Raw genomic sequence first — 18,228 nt, 5'->3', positions numbered from 1 at the left:
TGTTGTCATATTGTAAAGAACTTATCCTTTTTAAACAGTATCCGACTTATAATTTAGTAGTATAAGGACTATTTAATACATCTACGGAATATTAAAACCTACTTTATTAAACTGTAGTATTAATATCTCAATATATGTGTATAACAAGAAAAAAAATATTGATAATAATAAAGATGTGACAACATAGGCTGGACGAGGAAGGCTCGGTCGACTGTACCCAGAAGTAAACATGTGTACAAAAAATATTGTTTGACCGCGTTGAGATGTAAATAGTGTAGTCTATATTTTATTTTAAGTCTGTGGTTGAAATCAACTGAAATACCCCAAGCCTATATGATTAGTCTAAATCTTTTCTACATATCTATACATATTTTCGCTACGCGATATTCCGAATACAACGATATCGCATTTTGATATATTAATAATTGAAACTGTATTATTGTATATCGTATATCGATACTCCGGTTCTTTTTGCCATCCCTACTAACAGCGACGGTCGATCTTCGGGCTCCTCGGGCTACCTGCGTCCGACCGAAGCTCTTCCAGGTACCGATTTTCTCGGTACTGCGGCGGTTCGAGATTTCTGGGTTCTAGAAACCGTTTTCAGGTACTGAAACGGGGCGGGCGAAGAGACCGACAAGAAGAGAAGAAATACCATTCGAAATGGTCTAGTCTTGGGAATAATTGCAATGTAATTTTCGGAAGAAATGTATCTATTACACGGGGGAAGTCATGCGAAGAAGATAATTGGAATCTGCTGGGGTTATTTCGTAAATATGGATGATTCTATTTAAGAGTCCGTTTCACTAGTCCGAAAAAGTAGCAAAATAAGCGTTCGGCATTTATTGTTTTATGTAAAACTGGCTAGCTATTTTTACACAAATGAAGAAGGAAATTAAAGATAAAGGATTATACTACACACATGGCCAAAATTATTGCATATATCATTTAAAAATATACGGAAAGGAATTTAAAGAATCTTTTTTTATACATAGCTTTGATAATCTGTAATAAACATTTTTTTTGTTAAAATGGATATGGTAAACAGTGTTTATCGTTCAGACCCAATACTATTACAAATTCTTGCACATTTCGATTTGTGGTCTCTTGGGTTTAAGAAGAAATTTGACCATTGTTTTGGACTTATAATGCCTAAAAACATTATTTCACAGTTTAATAGAGTCAGAATAGTAACACTGTCTCAACAGGGCTACCGGCAAGTTGCAATAACTGAAATTGTAGGAGTTAACCGAAGCGATGTTTCGCGAATATTAAAAAAAATTAGGGAGACAAACGAGGTTACAGACCGGTCTGGAAGAGGTAGAAAGAGAGTTACTGCTGCCAATGATCATACAAATTATAAACTTTGTTTTTTCTTTATAGTTTTTCGTGGTTCCAATTTTCGGTATCGGGCACTAGTTAGGTTACTAGTTTGCGCACATAGCACGCCCACTTATCACTTATATGGCCTCTAAGTTATTAGAGAGATATCCGAAAACCGAATAGCGTCATGAAGTATTTACGCGTACCTTATCATGGTTACGATATGCGCGAGTCAATTTTTAACGCAACACCCGCTAATAACGTTACCGCCTGACGTAATTCGCGGATCAATTACACCAAGCGCTATTTCTAAATAACGTTTAAAAATTGCTTAAATGAGCATGTGCGGGTATTTGACAATCGGGGCCGGCCGGCGAGATCTTTTATTTTAGGTTATGTTTGAATTGTTTTGAATTATTACTTTAGTTTTATTAGGTAATTTGATATTTAAGTAGCTGGGATTAGTTTTAATTAGTGATCGACCGATACCGATACCGATATGAAAATATCGGCCATCTTGCCGATTATCGGTATCGACCGATATACATTTGTATATCGGCCGATATTTTATTTTATTGATTATTCACGAAAAAGGAATCAAAAAAATTAACTTAGCCCTTGATTTTTTAGGAACAACTTTATTAAACATATATGAACACAACTTTCGGAGTTTTAAAATAATAAACAGTTAAAATTAACTAAAACAAAAACGCGAAAAAATTCTTTCCTTAAATCCGTAAAAAAGCTTTGCCGATAACTACAAACCGGACGATTTCCTTAAAATAACGTAAAAAAGATAAACACCTGGAATAAATAAAAACCAGACTCTATTCGGTTTAGTTAATATTAACTAATAAGAATAATCCATTGTTTTTTTTATTGCTATTAAATATCAAAAGACTGGAAATTTATCTCGTTTTTAAGGCAATAAAAGAAAATTTCCCGATCACGATATATAGGGATCGGCAAGAAACATATCGATATCGGCCGATTATCGGTATTTTTTAAAAAGCCAATGGTCGAACACTAGTTTTAATCACTTCGACCTTACAGATCCATTGTGTCCCCCTTTCTTGAATCATAACTCATCATACAGTCCCAGGGCTTTGACAAAAGCCAGTATCTGGGACGGTTTTTATGAGAGGGTAGTTCTCCATCTCCAATATCAGTCGTACCAAAACATCATGGCACGAATGGTTGTCGTCTCGGCGCACTCAGTGATGAGTAAATAAATATGGCCCAAAATATGGAGTTCCGCCCTCTTACCATATTAAAGAACCTATAAAGAGGCTTCTGGTTTCCAGTTAGCAGAGTGTTCGTCTGCTTAGCCCTTCTAGCTAGAATTTGTTGCTTGTTGCCCTAAACTCACTGGCAGACGTTGAACAATAAAGCACTGGAAATAAGCACTTTAGCCCTTTAGTTTTAAAAAAGCCTATTAAACAAACAATTTGACCAATTTTAAATTGAAAGTTAGGTTAAGTTTAAATCGGGGACGCGCGCTTGATTCTTTCCGATCCGATAACTATGCCGATAACGATAGTTATAAATGAAGAGAGTTAATACCACCTCTCGAAAGCGTAAATTTCTGGCCTGTATTAACGTCCATGCACGCTATTCGGTTTAGCGTAATTATCTCTCTATTACCCTAACACCCGATTATTTTACGCGAGTTGGTTTTTGAAGCATTAGGAAATTTGACTCGTTTGGTCACATTTAACTGCTGGGCAATTAGGGACAAGATTTTTATCTGTATACTTATAGGATATCTAACCTGTGCTACTGCTGTGCAAGACCGTCAAATATCCCTAATTGCACGACGCAATTCCCTACTTTCTAGTACTGCTATTAAAAATGAGTTAGCTCGCATTGAAGGAAGTAAATGTTTCAAGAAAGACCATATAGCAAGAAGACTCCATGACAGAGGATTATATTTAAAGAGGCCTCTACGTGTTCCGAAGCTTAATTTACAGCACAAAATTACTCGACTACAATGTGCTGAGGTGATGAGAGCAAATGGACCTAACTGGAATTTCGTGATGTTTAGTGATGAAACAAGAATAGGCCTAGAGTGTCTCTCAGACTCGCGATGAACTTTGGTCTGGAGAGCATCTGGAAGACCAGCACGCTTGAATGCAGCTCAACCCCGTGTCCCGTTTCAAGGTGGAAGCATTATGGTATGGGTAGGTATAATGCATGGACCTCGAACTCCTCTTGTTTTTATTGATGGCACAATGACAGGTGCCTCAATTCTTAGAGACGTTTTAGAGCCTATTGTGCGTCCATTTCGAGGGGCAATGGGGGATGAATTTGTTTATATGGACGATAATGCTCCTCCCCATCGCAATTTAGCGGTTCGCGAATTTTGTGAGGAAGAGGGTATAAGAAAACTGTGGTGGCCACCGATGTCTCCAGATATAAATGTGATCGAGCATGCTTGGGACATGCTAAAACGCCCCCCCCCCTCCCGTACCTCAAATTAATTGAAAATTGCTGCGCGCGAAACATGGGAAGCCATTCCTTAACATCTTCTGGACAACTTAATTGAGAGCATGCTACGTCGTCTCACAGCTTGCATTGAGGCTCGAGGAGGCAATACAGACTATTAGCTGTGAGAAATAATTAAAATTGTTTTAAATATTTCTTGTTTAGAATGAAATTTGTTTTTGTGGATTTTCAGTCGTTATGAAATAAAATTATAATAACAGTCTAGTTGCACTTAGATTTTTAATTTTATATTAGTTAGTCGTGTAGTAAGCCAATATCTCCAAAAGTATAAAAAGAATCATATTAGGTCCAAAATAAAATAAAAATATGGTTATATGCAATAATTTTGGTCATGTGTGTATATTCGTATTGTGGCTTGTGGCACATTTTTAGTCAACTTCTTTATTTTTAAGATTTTGATGGTCAAACATCAAAAAAATATTCCTTATGTTTGGACTAAATTTTCTCGAAAATAAAGACATAATTTAAAATTCCGTTACAATACGGAAATAGATTGTAGTTTTGTGATTACAGCGATATATAATTTATATGGTTTTATAACAAATTGCTCACTATTTTATGGCAAATGCTGAAGCTCTGCAAACCTTAATCAAGCCTTAATCAAAGCACGTATGTTTAGAATTTTGGGTGTGGCTTAACACGACAGGATTCGGATAAGTCTTAGGCAGATTTCTGAAATATTATATATATCATTTATTTTTTTAGCAATTTAATTTTCTAATGCACTCATACCCTGTATATCCTTAAATTCCTGCTTTTAAATATTTAATTTGGACTATTACACCCGGTAGATCGAAAACCGTTCTATTCTCTAAGGGTTTGGGATTTGAATCCGTGCGCAAGAAAAACGCCAAATTGAATTTTCGGGACTTTTCTAATGCAGTTTTCTTGTATTGTCTGAAGCTTTCACGTTACATAACACGCCAGACATTTCCATATTGGAATACTCTCAATCATGAGGTGGGTGACTTTGCGTTTAAATTGAAATGTCAAGTCGTAAGTTTTTTGTATTGTGCTCATTAGAAATATTTTTTTTCGTTCTTAATTTGAAGTATTTTTTTATCGTGTTGTCTTTTTTCATTTTTTCTTCGTCGTTAATTTTATTATTTTTCTTAATTTTTTATGCATTCTACGTTATTGCATTTTTGTTGTTTTTTCTTGGTATCAAATTTTCTTCCATTTATTTTTCAAAAATTCTGGGTTTTGATTTTTAGTTCTTTGGCTTAATAGAAATAGTTTAAACAATATTTGTGTTGGCTTTCTTTATTTAAATGAATAAGTAATAAATGAAGAGTATCTTCTGTGTAATTTAATAATTTTTACTATACTGTGATTTATTATGTGTAATTAAACGATCGTTATTATTTCTTTAATTACATTTTATGGGTAGGTTATGCTATTGCTATTTTTTTAATTACATTGTATGGCGTCGGTATGCACTGCTATTTTTGTTTCTATTTTTAAAACTTTGTACATTTATATTTTTATTTTTTTTAAGTTTTTATTAATTTATTATATTATTGAATGTATTATTTTCTAATAGTATTATCATTTTTATTACTTTTATTTCTAAATGTTTGTATATGTATATTTTTTGTTTTTATTGTTTATAGTTTAGGCAGCTAATTCACTTTTATTATTAATTTTATGCACTATTTTCTTTGTTTTTTTTTTAATTTTTGTTAATTTGCCTATATTTATTTGAAGGAATAAATATAATTTATTAAATTAAAAAGTTTAATATATTTATTATTGCACTTTTTAATTTAATAATTTATATTAAATTTTTAGTTGCATTGTAGGTATTTACATATTTTTTTCTTTGTGTTGTTTATTTTATTTTTTTTTAATTTATATTTTAATATATAAATATTTTGCAATATTTTGCATTATTTTTTATTTATTTGAAAGAATGTATAAAGTTAAATTCTTTATAATTTAATAATTTTTTTTATTGTAGGTTTGTCAGGTGTTTTATTGCTAAAATTTTTACCTTATATTTATTAACATCTTTAATATGAACATATTAATTGAAGGAAATGAAGAATACATTATTTTTCGTTTCAGCATTTATATTACTTTTTATGATTTTGTATGGTGTCATTTTTTTCTTTCTTTTTCTTTATAAATTTTTGCAGTTATTTCTAGTTTTTACCGCTAATTTGAATGACTTTAAATGAATAAAATAATTTTTTGAATTATATTTGTTGATGCCCTTTCAATGAACTATGAATATATTCTTTTTAATTTTTTAATACCTTTTATTATTTTTTATTGTGTTGTATGTGTTTTTGTCATTGTTCTTCATATCTTATAATTTTTATTGCTTATTTAGAATTGTTTAAATAATATTACTATTGATATTCAATATTTATTTTATTTTTTATTATTTTTAATGCTTTATTTCGTACGTGTTTATTTTTTTTTTCTATGTTGACATTTATTAGTCATTTTATTTATATAAAACTTGATTTTTTATTGATACGCTTGTATTTTGTATTAATTTGCATGAATGAATGAAACATGTCTTTCATTAATTTTGTAATTGTTAATTGTTGATTAATTGTAGGTATTTTACACTATTGCAAAATTAGATTATCTTTATGTATATTAGAAAATATCTTATATTATGGTCTTTGTATTGAAGTTTCTTTTTAATTTTCTCATTGAATTTTTTCATATATAATTGTGAACTAATAATTTATATTTTACTTTTACTATATTTATTATTTGTAACAAATTACTAGAAATAATATTTATTTAAATATTTTCTATGTAGAATGTGCCTCTAGTCAAAATCTCTTTAAAAAACTTCAAGACTTGAGAAAGACCAAGGCCAAGATTACAGTTGAGGTAGGTAATGTTGGTCTTGGTCTTGAGTCTTGTATTTGCTCAGCACTAGTTACAACCATTTTAGTTCAAAAAGTACAGAAATATTGATTTACAAAATAAATAAAATTCTGTTAAGAGTTGTTTCGTCACATATACAACATTTCTTGACGTTTTGGCGAATGCGCTGATTTTAATTTTTATATATAAAATATTTATATTGTTTTATAATATTTTTTGTCTATACATATTAAATCAAAACGGTTATTAAATCCTTTTATACAATATAATTTATTTTTTATAAAATGAATTTGATATCTTAGAATTGGATTTGATATGATTTTTTAATAAATTACTTTGCAAAAATACTTGCTTTTTTAAAATTGTCTTATAAAAAAATTCTATTATTTTTTTAAGGAATCTGATTGTTTTAAAATTACTTCTTTAGTGCTTTTTTTCATAATTTCTGCTGGTATTTTTAATAATTTGTGTAATTTTTTTTTCAAATTTTTTTCTTTTTTTTCTTTCTTGAATTGTAATTTGCTTTCTAAATCACCAAATGATTGATTTTATATAACCCCAGGTCTAACAAAAGCCCTAAACCCCCACTGCAGTATTCAGACTTCGATCGAAGAGCTTTCGGTTTCTCTCACTACGCATTTCGCTTACTTCCTATTCGACTGTCTATCATCAAACATCTCAGTTATTAAAACTGACAGCTTTTCATAATTCATCAGTAAAAAATAATACCCATTATATCCCAGTATCTTCATTTTTTATATTCTCTTTGTTCACCGGGCTCTACCATGGGGTACACTGCTAGAGGGTACGTTATGTGTTTCGAGTTATTTTCTTTTAGATATATAAAACTAATATGTGTGTGTGTTTAGATATATTAAAAGCATGCCTAACGTTATTTTTGCTCATATTTTTGATGGTATTGTTCAGATTTTCCACCTCAGTGAGTTTGCCTAAGCCCATTGTACTCCATGTAATATTATAGGTACATGTAGAGAATTTTTACCTGGGCCTGTATTAATTTTTAAGATTTTGACTTAATAATGTTATGAGGTTCTCAAATTTATTTTTCTTTCTTTTGTTTGCCCGTAATCAATATAGAAGTTGATGGGCATAGTACGCAAGCCTTCGAAGCACTCTTTGTGTGAGTCAGACTTTTTATTGATCGGAGTGGAATATGGCTTACGGAGAGGTCTTGGGGTTCTAAATCTGAATTGGAATTAGGGGGATTAATAAATTTATTGTATTAGCTTTAGATACATACTTTTTTGTGAATGTCTTCATAATTGATTAAAATATGATACCAATTTTTTTAAATTTTTGTGCAGTACAAATTTTTGTGTTATAGTTAATACTGATTATATTTTAAAACTATTGTGTTATTATATTTAAATTGTGGTTTTCAAATTATCTACCTGTGGAAGCATATAATAATAATAATAATAACTTTGCGCCACTGACTTTTTTCCTTTTGATATCAAAATTGTGTAGGCCGTTTAATGCCAATTAAAAATTATCTCTTGATATTATGTCGAATTTAGCCTCCTTGATGTAATAAACGCAATTTTATTAATCACAATTAATAAAACTGAAATAAAAATAAAATTAATTAATTATTATATATTTTACTGAATTTATTATTAAATATTATTACTATTAGTTATTATATTACTATTAGTCCAACCTACAGCTATTTAAAATAAAAAAATAATGGTATTTAAGATAATTGCAAAATACCTAATTTTAAAAAGTTTTAACATCCTGTAAAACTATGCATTTTTATGCCCATGTTTATAGACATTTTTTTTCATATTTTTTGATGAGGAACCAATAAGTACTTATTTAAAACTTTCGCAAGTTAAAAATATTACATTTTTTAAAGGTTGTTATTAGACTTGGACCAAGGCAAATTAATAAAATTGCGTTTATCTCATCAAGGAGGCCGAAATCGGAAAAAAATCAAGATACAACTTCTAATTGGCATTAAACTGCTTATACTATTTCGCTAACAAGAGAAAATAAAGTCAGTGGCGTACATGCTTTTTTTAGAAAAATATTCCAGTGATAACCCATATGCACGTCCCTGGAGAACATGTCGACACTTTTTTGGCTTTAAAATATGTCGCATTTATAATAACTTTTACCCTCAAAATTTTATTCGAAACGCTAAAAGTACTTGGAAGAAAATTATAATAAATCGAAAAAATATTAAGATTTTAACACCCTGTAGCTACAAATAAAAGCAGAATCGGATCTATGTTGCTATGAAAAATAAATCTTAATTTTACGTGAGGAATCTCCCCACGACAGATGGCACATGTTTTTTGGAACACCCTGTATAATTATGTATGCTGGAATAAACTACAAATATATTAAATTAAAACTTAATATCGATCAATATTGTTCTTGTATTGTTAAACTTGATAAAAAAGAAATTATAAAATATAAGTGTAGAAGAGACGTCATAATTTTTTTTAAATAAATTTTCTTTCGATCTTCCTTCACAATTGTTTTTCTTGGTGTTGCAGGTGGAGAAACAATGCTCTCGCCCAGTAAGCATTCGCCGTGTTGTTCAAATAGCGTTCCAGCCTCAGCCCGCGGGCCAGTATTTGTTCCATTATGAGTAACAAGGAGCACCACGTCCATGGGGTCTCCTTCGACCATACGACTCCGAGACCGCCCATCCCCGGCGAGGAGAAGAGGCACTACGTGTCCGACTGGGATGGGGAGCAGGCACAGGTGGAGGGGGGCAAGTTCGCCAGGCCCTACTCCCCAACCACCAAAAGGAATTCCACTTTCCAGAATGGTAAATAGTAATTAATTATTTTAAAAAATGTCTATACCTATCTATATGGCGGATTCATCTCTCCAAAAAATCATATATGGGTATTTCGGATTTCGCCACTGCAAGAAAATCTACAAAATAACATAGTTATTTTTTGATAAGATAATATTGATAAGATGTTAAAATAAGAAGGGTAGGAAAACAATATAAAATACGAATAAACATCATTCAAAACACAAAATACACTTACATAGATCCATTTTATCACACACTAAACCAATGAATACTGAACAACAAACAAAAAATGTAATATACAAAATACCATGTGAATGCGATAAATTTTACATTGGTGAAACATCTATACCATTAAATGTTCGAATTAAAGAACATAAAGATTATTTAAAAAGGGAGATTTTCAGAAATCTAAGATTTGTCAGTACTCATGGGACACAGGGCACAGAATAAATTTTAACCACGCCAAAATTATAATGAAAGAAGCGATAGCCTCTAAAAGAAAAATAAAAGAGGCTTTTTTAATACAATTTAATAAAAATAAATGTATTGCTCATGCATCTGTAGATGTTAGTTATGTATGGCAAACACTCCTTTGATTTTAAAGAACATAACATACGTAAAAATTAAAAACAAATTAAAAATAATCATACAGAAAGTTTGAATCTTTTTGGTTTTATCTTATAAGTAATTGTTATCAGGTAGTAATTGTTAATTTTGAAGTTTAACTTGATATAATGTCATTTTAACAGAACGTCAACGGTTTTTTTAGACGTATATGTTTTAAAAAAAGTAAAGTGTTTTCCTGTATATGAACTAGTTTAGAATTATGAACTAGGTTAGAATGCATTTTCCTCAAAATGTCAATAATAAAAAAGCGCTTTCTCTTGTAAAGACAATCCGGGGACATACTGTAGACTAAGCATTTTTTTATCTTTTGCAGTGTCCATGTCGGCTTCTTCCACAGCTCACGATGGTGCCTGCTCCTCCAACCGTGTCATGGAAAAAACGACAGAAACTCAGGCGGGCAGCAAGTCGCCGCCATCTTGCTTGCGGTGGGCAAACTCACTGCACGCCTTGCTGCAAGATGGCGACGGGGTCAAGCTGTTTAGACAGGTAAGCTTGTTTTATTTTTTTTAGTTAAAAAACATAATTTCTTGATAATATGGCAACATAGGTAGTAGATTAAATTTACAAGAAAGAAACCCCAGAAAAAAATCCACTGGTTCTCAAAATTTAAGCAGAAAACATTTTTTTTTGGAAATTTTCAAAATAAAATAACTCGGTTATGTTGGGCTTATTTGAAAAATGGTAAAGAGAAAATATGTTTCTTTTATCGAGATCTACCAGCCTTGAAAATATTTGGACTTATTTAAGACTTGCTTGGACTTATTTAGTTTGTACTTGATAAGAGAAACATTGTGTAAAATTCCAAAATTAAATATACAGTTCATATCAAATCAAGAACGATAAACTAATAGGATTGCTCATCCTCATAAGACGTACGTTCGCCTCTTCCCGCGCTTCAGCTGACAGTTGTGACGTCATTGTAGTCCTTGTCATGATAGTGTGTATTATTAGTTGCCTATGGTAAACTTATAAAAATAACAGCTGAGAAATTTTGAGTTAATTATTTTGTCAATTTTAAATGTGAAAAAGGTGTTTTTAAAGTTTTTAGAGCTATAGAGTGTATAAATACGTTCATTTTGTGTTGTGGATTGTGACAAAGTGCTTACTAAGTGCCTACAATATTGTTTATTAATTATTTTAAGGCAAATTATGGAAGTACTCTAAAAAGAATGACTGCAAAAGGTGATGCTGTTCTTAAAAATGCATTATCCGAGTATTTAATACAATTTATACAGTTAATTTTCTATACTGCATACATATAAGGTGTTTAAATAAATAAACTAAATAATGAACATTTTGCATCCGGCAACCAATAATGCACGTGTGTGTATTATTGGTTGCCGGATAAGGACTAATAACCATTGAATAACCATGACAAGGACTACAATGACGTCACAAAGCGAGGAGTTTTTGCATGCATCTGGCAGACACTTTTGGCTGAATGGGCAGTCCTACTAGGTTAACTGTTCTTGATACCAAACAACTTTTAGTCACGTGATTAAGTTTGACCGGCACAGCGTTGCCACTTTTATATATTTTCTTTTAATTAAAATATTTTAGAAAACAAAGAAATTAATTATAACTATACAGGGTTGGGTTGTTCACCACATACGACACGGAGTATTGTAGGTAAAGATTAGATTTTTACAAATTTTAAGTTTTGGGTTCGTTGAAGGACTATTTGAGCTACAATTTAAAAATATTTTTACAAGATACAGAGTGTCCCAAATAAATCCACATATCAAAGCTGTATTTTTTTAAATGGAACATCCTGTATATTTTTACATTTTTAGTTTCTACGATTAAAATAAAGGTAAATTTGATTAAGGTTTACCGCATTTTAATCTAAACCTCATTTATCAATACACCAATGGAATATTGACATTTTGGATTATTTTTAAAATATTGTCGATATAGTTCGTTTATTTAATTAAAAAATAAAAAAAAACTGTTTAAATATTTGTTAAAGAGAAAAAATTAATATGATCCCAGTATTCAAACTACATTAATTAACTGTTTGCGTTGATTAATAATAATAGCTTCAAATACTAAAAAACTGAATTTTGTATGTGTATTAGACAGTGTGGTAAAAAGTAACACCTTAAAAATTTTATTTTATTTTTTGAAGAATGCTTATTTATAACAGCAGAGATGTTCATTGTCATAACTTATTATTATATTTATTTCTGATTCAAATTTACATATATTTAGAATAATTTATTAACTAACACAATTAAGTATGTAATTAATTAATATTTGGGCGGAAATAATGGTGGTATATTTAATTAATGTTATACTCTTTTATAAAGATTTAAATAGTTTTCTTTTTTTATACAAATGGACTAGTAATATTGTCGTTATTAGCACCTGTATATTTTGTACATTTATTGCTCTAAAAACAAACTAAAATGTCAATATTCCATGGGTATATTGATAAATGAGGTCATGAGAGATATTGATAAATGAGGTCATAAATGAGAAAATGTTCTTTCTACGAAAACTTGTAGCACAGAATATCTAGCTACGCAACAGAAAAATACTCGAAATGAAAGAGCTAAAATTGCACAAATAAAATACTAGATGGCGCGACAATGTCATAATCAGAATATAATTAGAAATTTTGAACTTTCGGTTTTGGATCGACGGCTCGTCGACGGCCTTATAGCTCGGCTAAATATGCACAGTTGCCAGATTCAAAAAGACTTGAATTGGCATCCCATTCTTTTTATTATGTATAATGCAGTATGTGTTTCTTTCTATTCATCTTTTCTTGTCTGATACACTTATATTAATTATTCCTTTGGCTATTAAAATAGTTTTAAGTATATTATTACAAAACATATACATTTTTTATATACACTACCTTATAATGTTAACTAAGAAAATACCTTTAATTACCTTTAAAATTAATAATAGACAGGGCGATTGATAGTGATATTTATTAATGCTGGAACGTTAGTAATGAAATATAAGTTTAATAATAATGGAAATAATTTATTAAAATGCAGTACAAAAAATGTTAACTGACTAAAAAATACTATAATAACAAATTTCTTCCGTTTGCCACGTTATTTATATAGACCTAGGTAGATTTTAAAAAGTGACACAGGTACAATTAATAATATATTAGTTCGGCATAAAAGTTGCTGTCACGACATCGAACAATAAATTAAAATAAATTAAAATTCGTAAAATAAATTAAAATTATTAATTAAACAAATCTTTATAAAGAAACGCAAGTATACCAAATTTGGGGCCCAATCGAACTCCAGGAAATAATATCATAATAGTGTACTATATTATGGTACCACTCGATATGCTTTAAGGTACCATAATATTGCAATGTCACCGAAGATCCGTAGTATACCAAATTTAAGAACAATCGAACGCCATGACATGGTATCGTAATATGGTACTATATTAAGGTACCACTTTATATACATCATAGTTCAATCATATTACAATGTAACCCAAGATACGTAGTATACCAAGTTTGAGCCCAATCGAACGCCAGGAAATGGTATCGTAATATGGTACTATATTAAGGTACCACTTTATATGCATCATAGTACCATCATATTACAATGTCACCGAAAATACGTAGTATCCCAAGTTTAAGCCCAATCGAACTCCATGTACCTAATATAGTACTATATTATGGTACCAGTTGATATGCTTCATGGTACCATAATAATGCAATGTCATCAAAAATACGCAAGTATATATCAAATATGAGCTCAATCGAACGCCAGGAAATGGTATTGAAATATGGTACTATATTAAGGTACCACTTTATATGCATCATAGTACCATCATATTACAATGTAACCGAAGATACGTAGTATAACAAGTTTAAGCCCAATCGAACGCCAGGAAATGGCATGGTAATATGGTACTATATTATGGTACCTCGTATTATGCTCCATGGTACCATAATATTACAATATCACTGAAAATACGTAGTATACCAAGTTTAAGCCCTATTGCCGCCATGTACCTAATATTGCTATGTCATCAAATATGGTACTATAGAAGGTACCACTTTATATGCTCCATGGTACCATGATATTACAATGTCACTGAAGATATAGTATACCAAGTTTAAGCCCAATCGAACGCCATGTATCGTAATATAGTACTATATTATGGTATCACTTGATATGCTTCTGAAAAAAACGGCGTCCAGTTGGCTGAAAAAGGACGATCGATGACATTTCCCATATAAATTTACATATAAAATGACAGCGATATTCATTTCATAGCTATCGAACCGTTTTTTCCCGATTATACGATATGAACTTGGTAAGAACACAATTGAACGTCAGGAAGTGGTATCATAATAGTAGAACAATACTTATTATATTGTCGCCGAATTACAATGAAAATTCAGGATTCAATTATACAATCAAACGTCAGGAAGTGATTGTAATTTAGCTCATAAGATTTAATTCCAACTAACATGACAAATTGAAAAAAACAGCTCTGATCTATTTTAATATGTTTAAATGATGTAGCAAATTTGAAGGTAGGCTTTATCAGGAAGTATTACGATATGAATTACACAATGGCAACACTGCACAAAATTCTTTTAAATTTTGTTTGTAGAAAATTGTTTTCTTTTAAATTTATTGCCCTCTATTATGTAGTAGCGAAACTACCACATCAAAATATCTGATTTGGAGACAGGCTTTTAAAGCCTGTCTCCTTTTGCTACCTACAATTTTATACATGTAACGAGGCTTCTGTTGCGTAGCTAGATATTCTGTGCTTGTAGGGATAGGTAAAAATGGTATAATACAATTTGATAGACAATTAAATTGTGCTTCTGATTCTCCTAAAATATATAGGGTGTTCCATTTAAATTAAACAAGTTATTGCCGTTTAAAGCTAGAAATTTTTTAAAATAAATTTTTATACACTCTGTATGAGGTAATATTATTTTTGTTATTGCGACACAATCACTGAGCAATAATTAAACTTCAGTAAATATTTAGTCTTAAAAACTTTTTGATGTCCTTGGAGAAATGAAGCCTTAAAATTTTTACTGCAATTTCACAAAATTGTAAATATTTCAAAAACGGTAAGGTTTAAGTGTGATAAACCTTAATCAAATTTACCTTTATTTTAATCGTAGAAACTAAAAATGTAATAATATATAGGGTGTTCCGTTTAAAAAATACAACTTTGATATTTTTTTATTTATTTGGGACACCCTGTGTATTGTAAAAATATTTTTAAATTGTAGCTCTAATAGTCCTTCAACGAACCCAAAACTTATAATTTGTAAAAATCTAATCGTTTAGCTACAATACTCCGTGTCGTATGTGGTGAATAACCCTGTATAAATAGTTATTATTTACATCAACAAAACTAAAAGGTTAAATGATATCAAATATTAAGTATTATCAGTCTTAGTGGATATTTTATTCCATATTGCATTGTTAATGTTACATTTTCTTTATTACAGTACCTTCATTCGGAAGGTAAACAGCATGCTGACACTCTGGACTTCTGGTTCGCATGCGAAGGGCTACGAAAACAGCAGGGATCAGATAAAATTATGCAACTTGTTAAAGTAATTTATAGGTAAGCAAATCATATTTATTAAATTTTATTCAACCGATACTCTTCTCAAATGTAAAGGTGCGTCCACAATGGTCGTGGTCCTGCTCGCGCTCTTGCTTCTGATTGTGCTTGCGTTGCTTGCGCTTCCTGTTTGTCGTGTTTCTCAAGATCTTCCGGCTCGCAAGCAACGGCGCGGCGTTCACATTGTAATGTAGTGCTTGCGTTCGTGCTGTTCGGACTTGGATGATACCCAAGTATTTTTAATAGCGGCTACTAGTGCGATCGTTATTGCAAAACGAAGTAGACAAAGAGAAAAAAGGCGGTGTTGGATGTCTAATAATTTCAAAAGTAGATCCCAGCACAGTGTAAGTAAACATCTACGTGATTTACAAACATACATAATGTTTTTTAATATTTTTTATCGCATGTCCTCTACCGATTTTGAGAGACTTATTAACTTAGTTGGCCCCCGCATAGAAAGGAAAAATACAACTTTTAGGAAGTGTATTCCGGTTAAAGAAAGAGTTAAATAAAGATTGGCCATAACATTAAGATTCTTTGCAACTAGAGACTCACATACCAGTTTGGATTATTTATTCAAAGTTTCCAAGCAAAGCATTTCAAAAATAATACCAGGCGTATGTCAAAATATAAATAAAGTTCTCAAAGATCAGATTAAGATAGGTAGGCACTATAAATATAGTGAGAGTTATATTTTATTAAAGGTATATTTAATACTAATCCAAGAACAAAACAAAAATATTTGTAATTCTGAACAAAATAAAATAAGAAAAATCATGGTAGTGTCATCATACTGCAGTAAATACCGAATTCTATGAAACCAAACTAAAAACTTAACAAACAACGTAAACAGTTCGAGCGCTTCAAACCGCCGCCGTCGCACAGTCGCGTGAAACTGATAATATAACGAAAAAACCCTATATTTCCTAAACCGTTAATCCAATTGCTTTGGGACGGATTTTATTCGATTCAGCTTACTAAAATACATCAAATAACATAGTTTAATAAATTTATTTAAAAGTAAACTGAGCACCAATTGAGACGTAAAGTGAAAATTTTTGCATCAAGTGAACTTCTTGTATTTTCTGAACTATTGAAGACGTTTTGAATTGCTAGCCAGATTCCGAAACGCTTTTTTATCGACTGTCGAGCCTTTCTTTGCAGTTTATTTAATTATTGGCCAATACCCATAATAGAGGGTAAAACGTAGGGTAAAAATGCGTGCAATTTTACAAAATTTTAAGTGACCTCTATTTTGTGGGGGGATGGAGGATTTTCATTATTTGTGGGTATTTTAAAAGAGCTGTTTTATACCTTGGGACGTTTTTGAGTTTTTTTGGGGTATCGCTCTCCATTGCGATGTTTTCCGTTTTTTATGATTTTCGGTAAGGTTTTAATTCTAATAAATTTATCTTATTATAAAATTAATATATTGTATTTTTTAGTATTATGCGTATTAACTAATAATTATACTAAGTGATTATACTGTATCGTTAATGAAAAAGTGTTAAATGCTTTTTTTGTTATGCCAAGATACATAATAAAAAATGTTCATATAATTTAAATATACCAGCTAGATAAATTTTAACGCCCTGTATAACTGTAACACTTTTTAGTTTTATAAAATTATTTGTTTGCTTTATTTAATTATACATTAAAATGCATAATGCTTAAAAATACGATATCTTCATTTCAAAATGGGATAAAATTGTTAGTATTAAAACTCTACCGACAATCATAAGAATATCGAAAACATCGCAATGGAGAGCGATAGCCAAAAAAACTCATAAACGTCCCGAGGTATAAAACACCTACTTCACCCACAAAAAATGGATCTTCTCCATACCTCCACAAAATGAGGCTCACTTAAAATTTTGTTAAAAATGCGCGCATTTTTGTTTTACCCTGTATTGTGGGTTGAAAACCAATAATTGAAGAAAACTACAAAGAACGGTTCGATAGTCCATAAAACAATGTTTTAGAATCTGGCTGGCAAATTCAAAATCCCTTCAAAAGTTTAAAAAAATACAAGAAGTTAAACTTAATGCAAAAATTTGCACTTTACGCTTCAATTGATGCTCAGTTTAGTTACACTGTGGTTCAAATTATTATAATTTATAACATTTAAATCTTATACAATATAATGATATTTATATAGTTTTAAGTGGCAAAAAAAGTAAATTATATTAAATGAATTCATCGGCATCCGCAAAAATGAAGAATGTAGTTTTCATTTTTTTCCACACTCTTTATCTTTTATTTTAAATTTTTAACAAACGTGGCCGAATGTGGCGATAAAATTTATAGAATCACTACTTTAACAGTTGCTTTTTTTAGTCACATTAATCCAAGACCAAAGCTCGGTAAAACTTTTTTGTGCTAGTCTGATTAAAGTAAGAAGTAAAGTAATTTTATTAGAAATAGATTCAAACTAAACTGCATCAAAGGCACGGTATATTATATATATATATATATATGATTTTTACTTTTAATGCCCATGGATAAACGAAACAGTTCCTGGGTAATACCGATTTTTAGGA

General features: G+C 30.5%; 1 protein-coding gene across 3 annotated transcripts in view; it reads left to right on the top strand.

Moving 5' to 3' along the window:
• Window positions 1–18,228, top strand: part of LOC115883444 (axin) — an 85,107-nt gene that overhangs the window by 40,059 nt on the left and 26,820 nt on the right. For all 3 annotated transcript variants that reach the window (XM_030901810.1, XM_030901807.1, XM_030901809.1), the window contains exons 2-4: window positions 9,204–9,481; window positions 10,416–10,588; window positions 15,570–15,688. In XM_030901810.1, coding sequence (XP_030757670.1) covers window positions 9,295–9,481; window positions 10,416–10,588; window positions 15,570–15,688 — 479 coding nt within the window. In that variant the 5' untranslated portion in view covers window positions 9,204–9,294. The remainder of the gene's footprint in view (window positions 1–9,203; window positions 9,482–10,415; window positions 10,589–15,569; window positions 15,689–18,228) is intronic.

Source organism: Sitophilus oryzae, unplaced genomic scaffold (genome assembly GCF_002938485.1).
Source record: "Sitophilus oryzae breed Bouriz unplaced genomic scaffold, Soryzae_2.0 scaffold_1902_pilon_pilon, whole genome shotgun sequence".
Taxonomy (NCBI): Eukaryota; Metazoa; Arthropoda; class Insecta; order Coleoptera; family Curculionidae; genus Sitophilus; species Sitophilus oryzae.
This window is presented reverse-complemented; position numbering and strand designations above follow the sequence as displayed.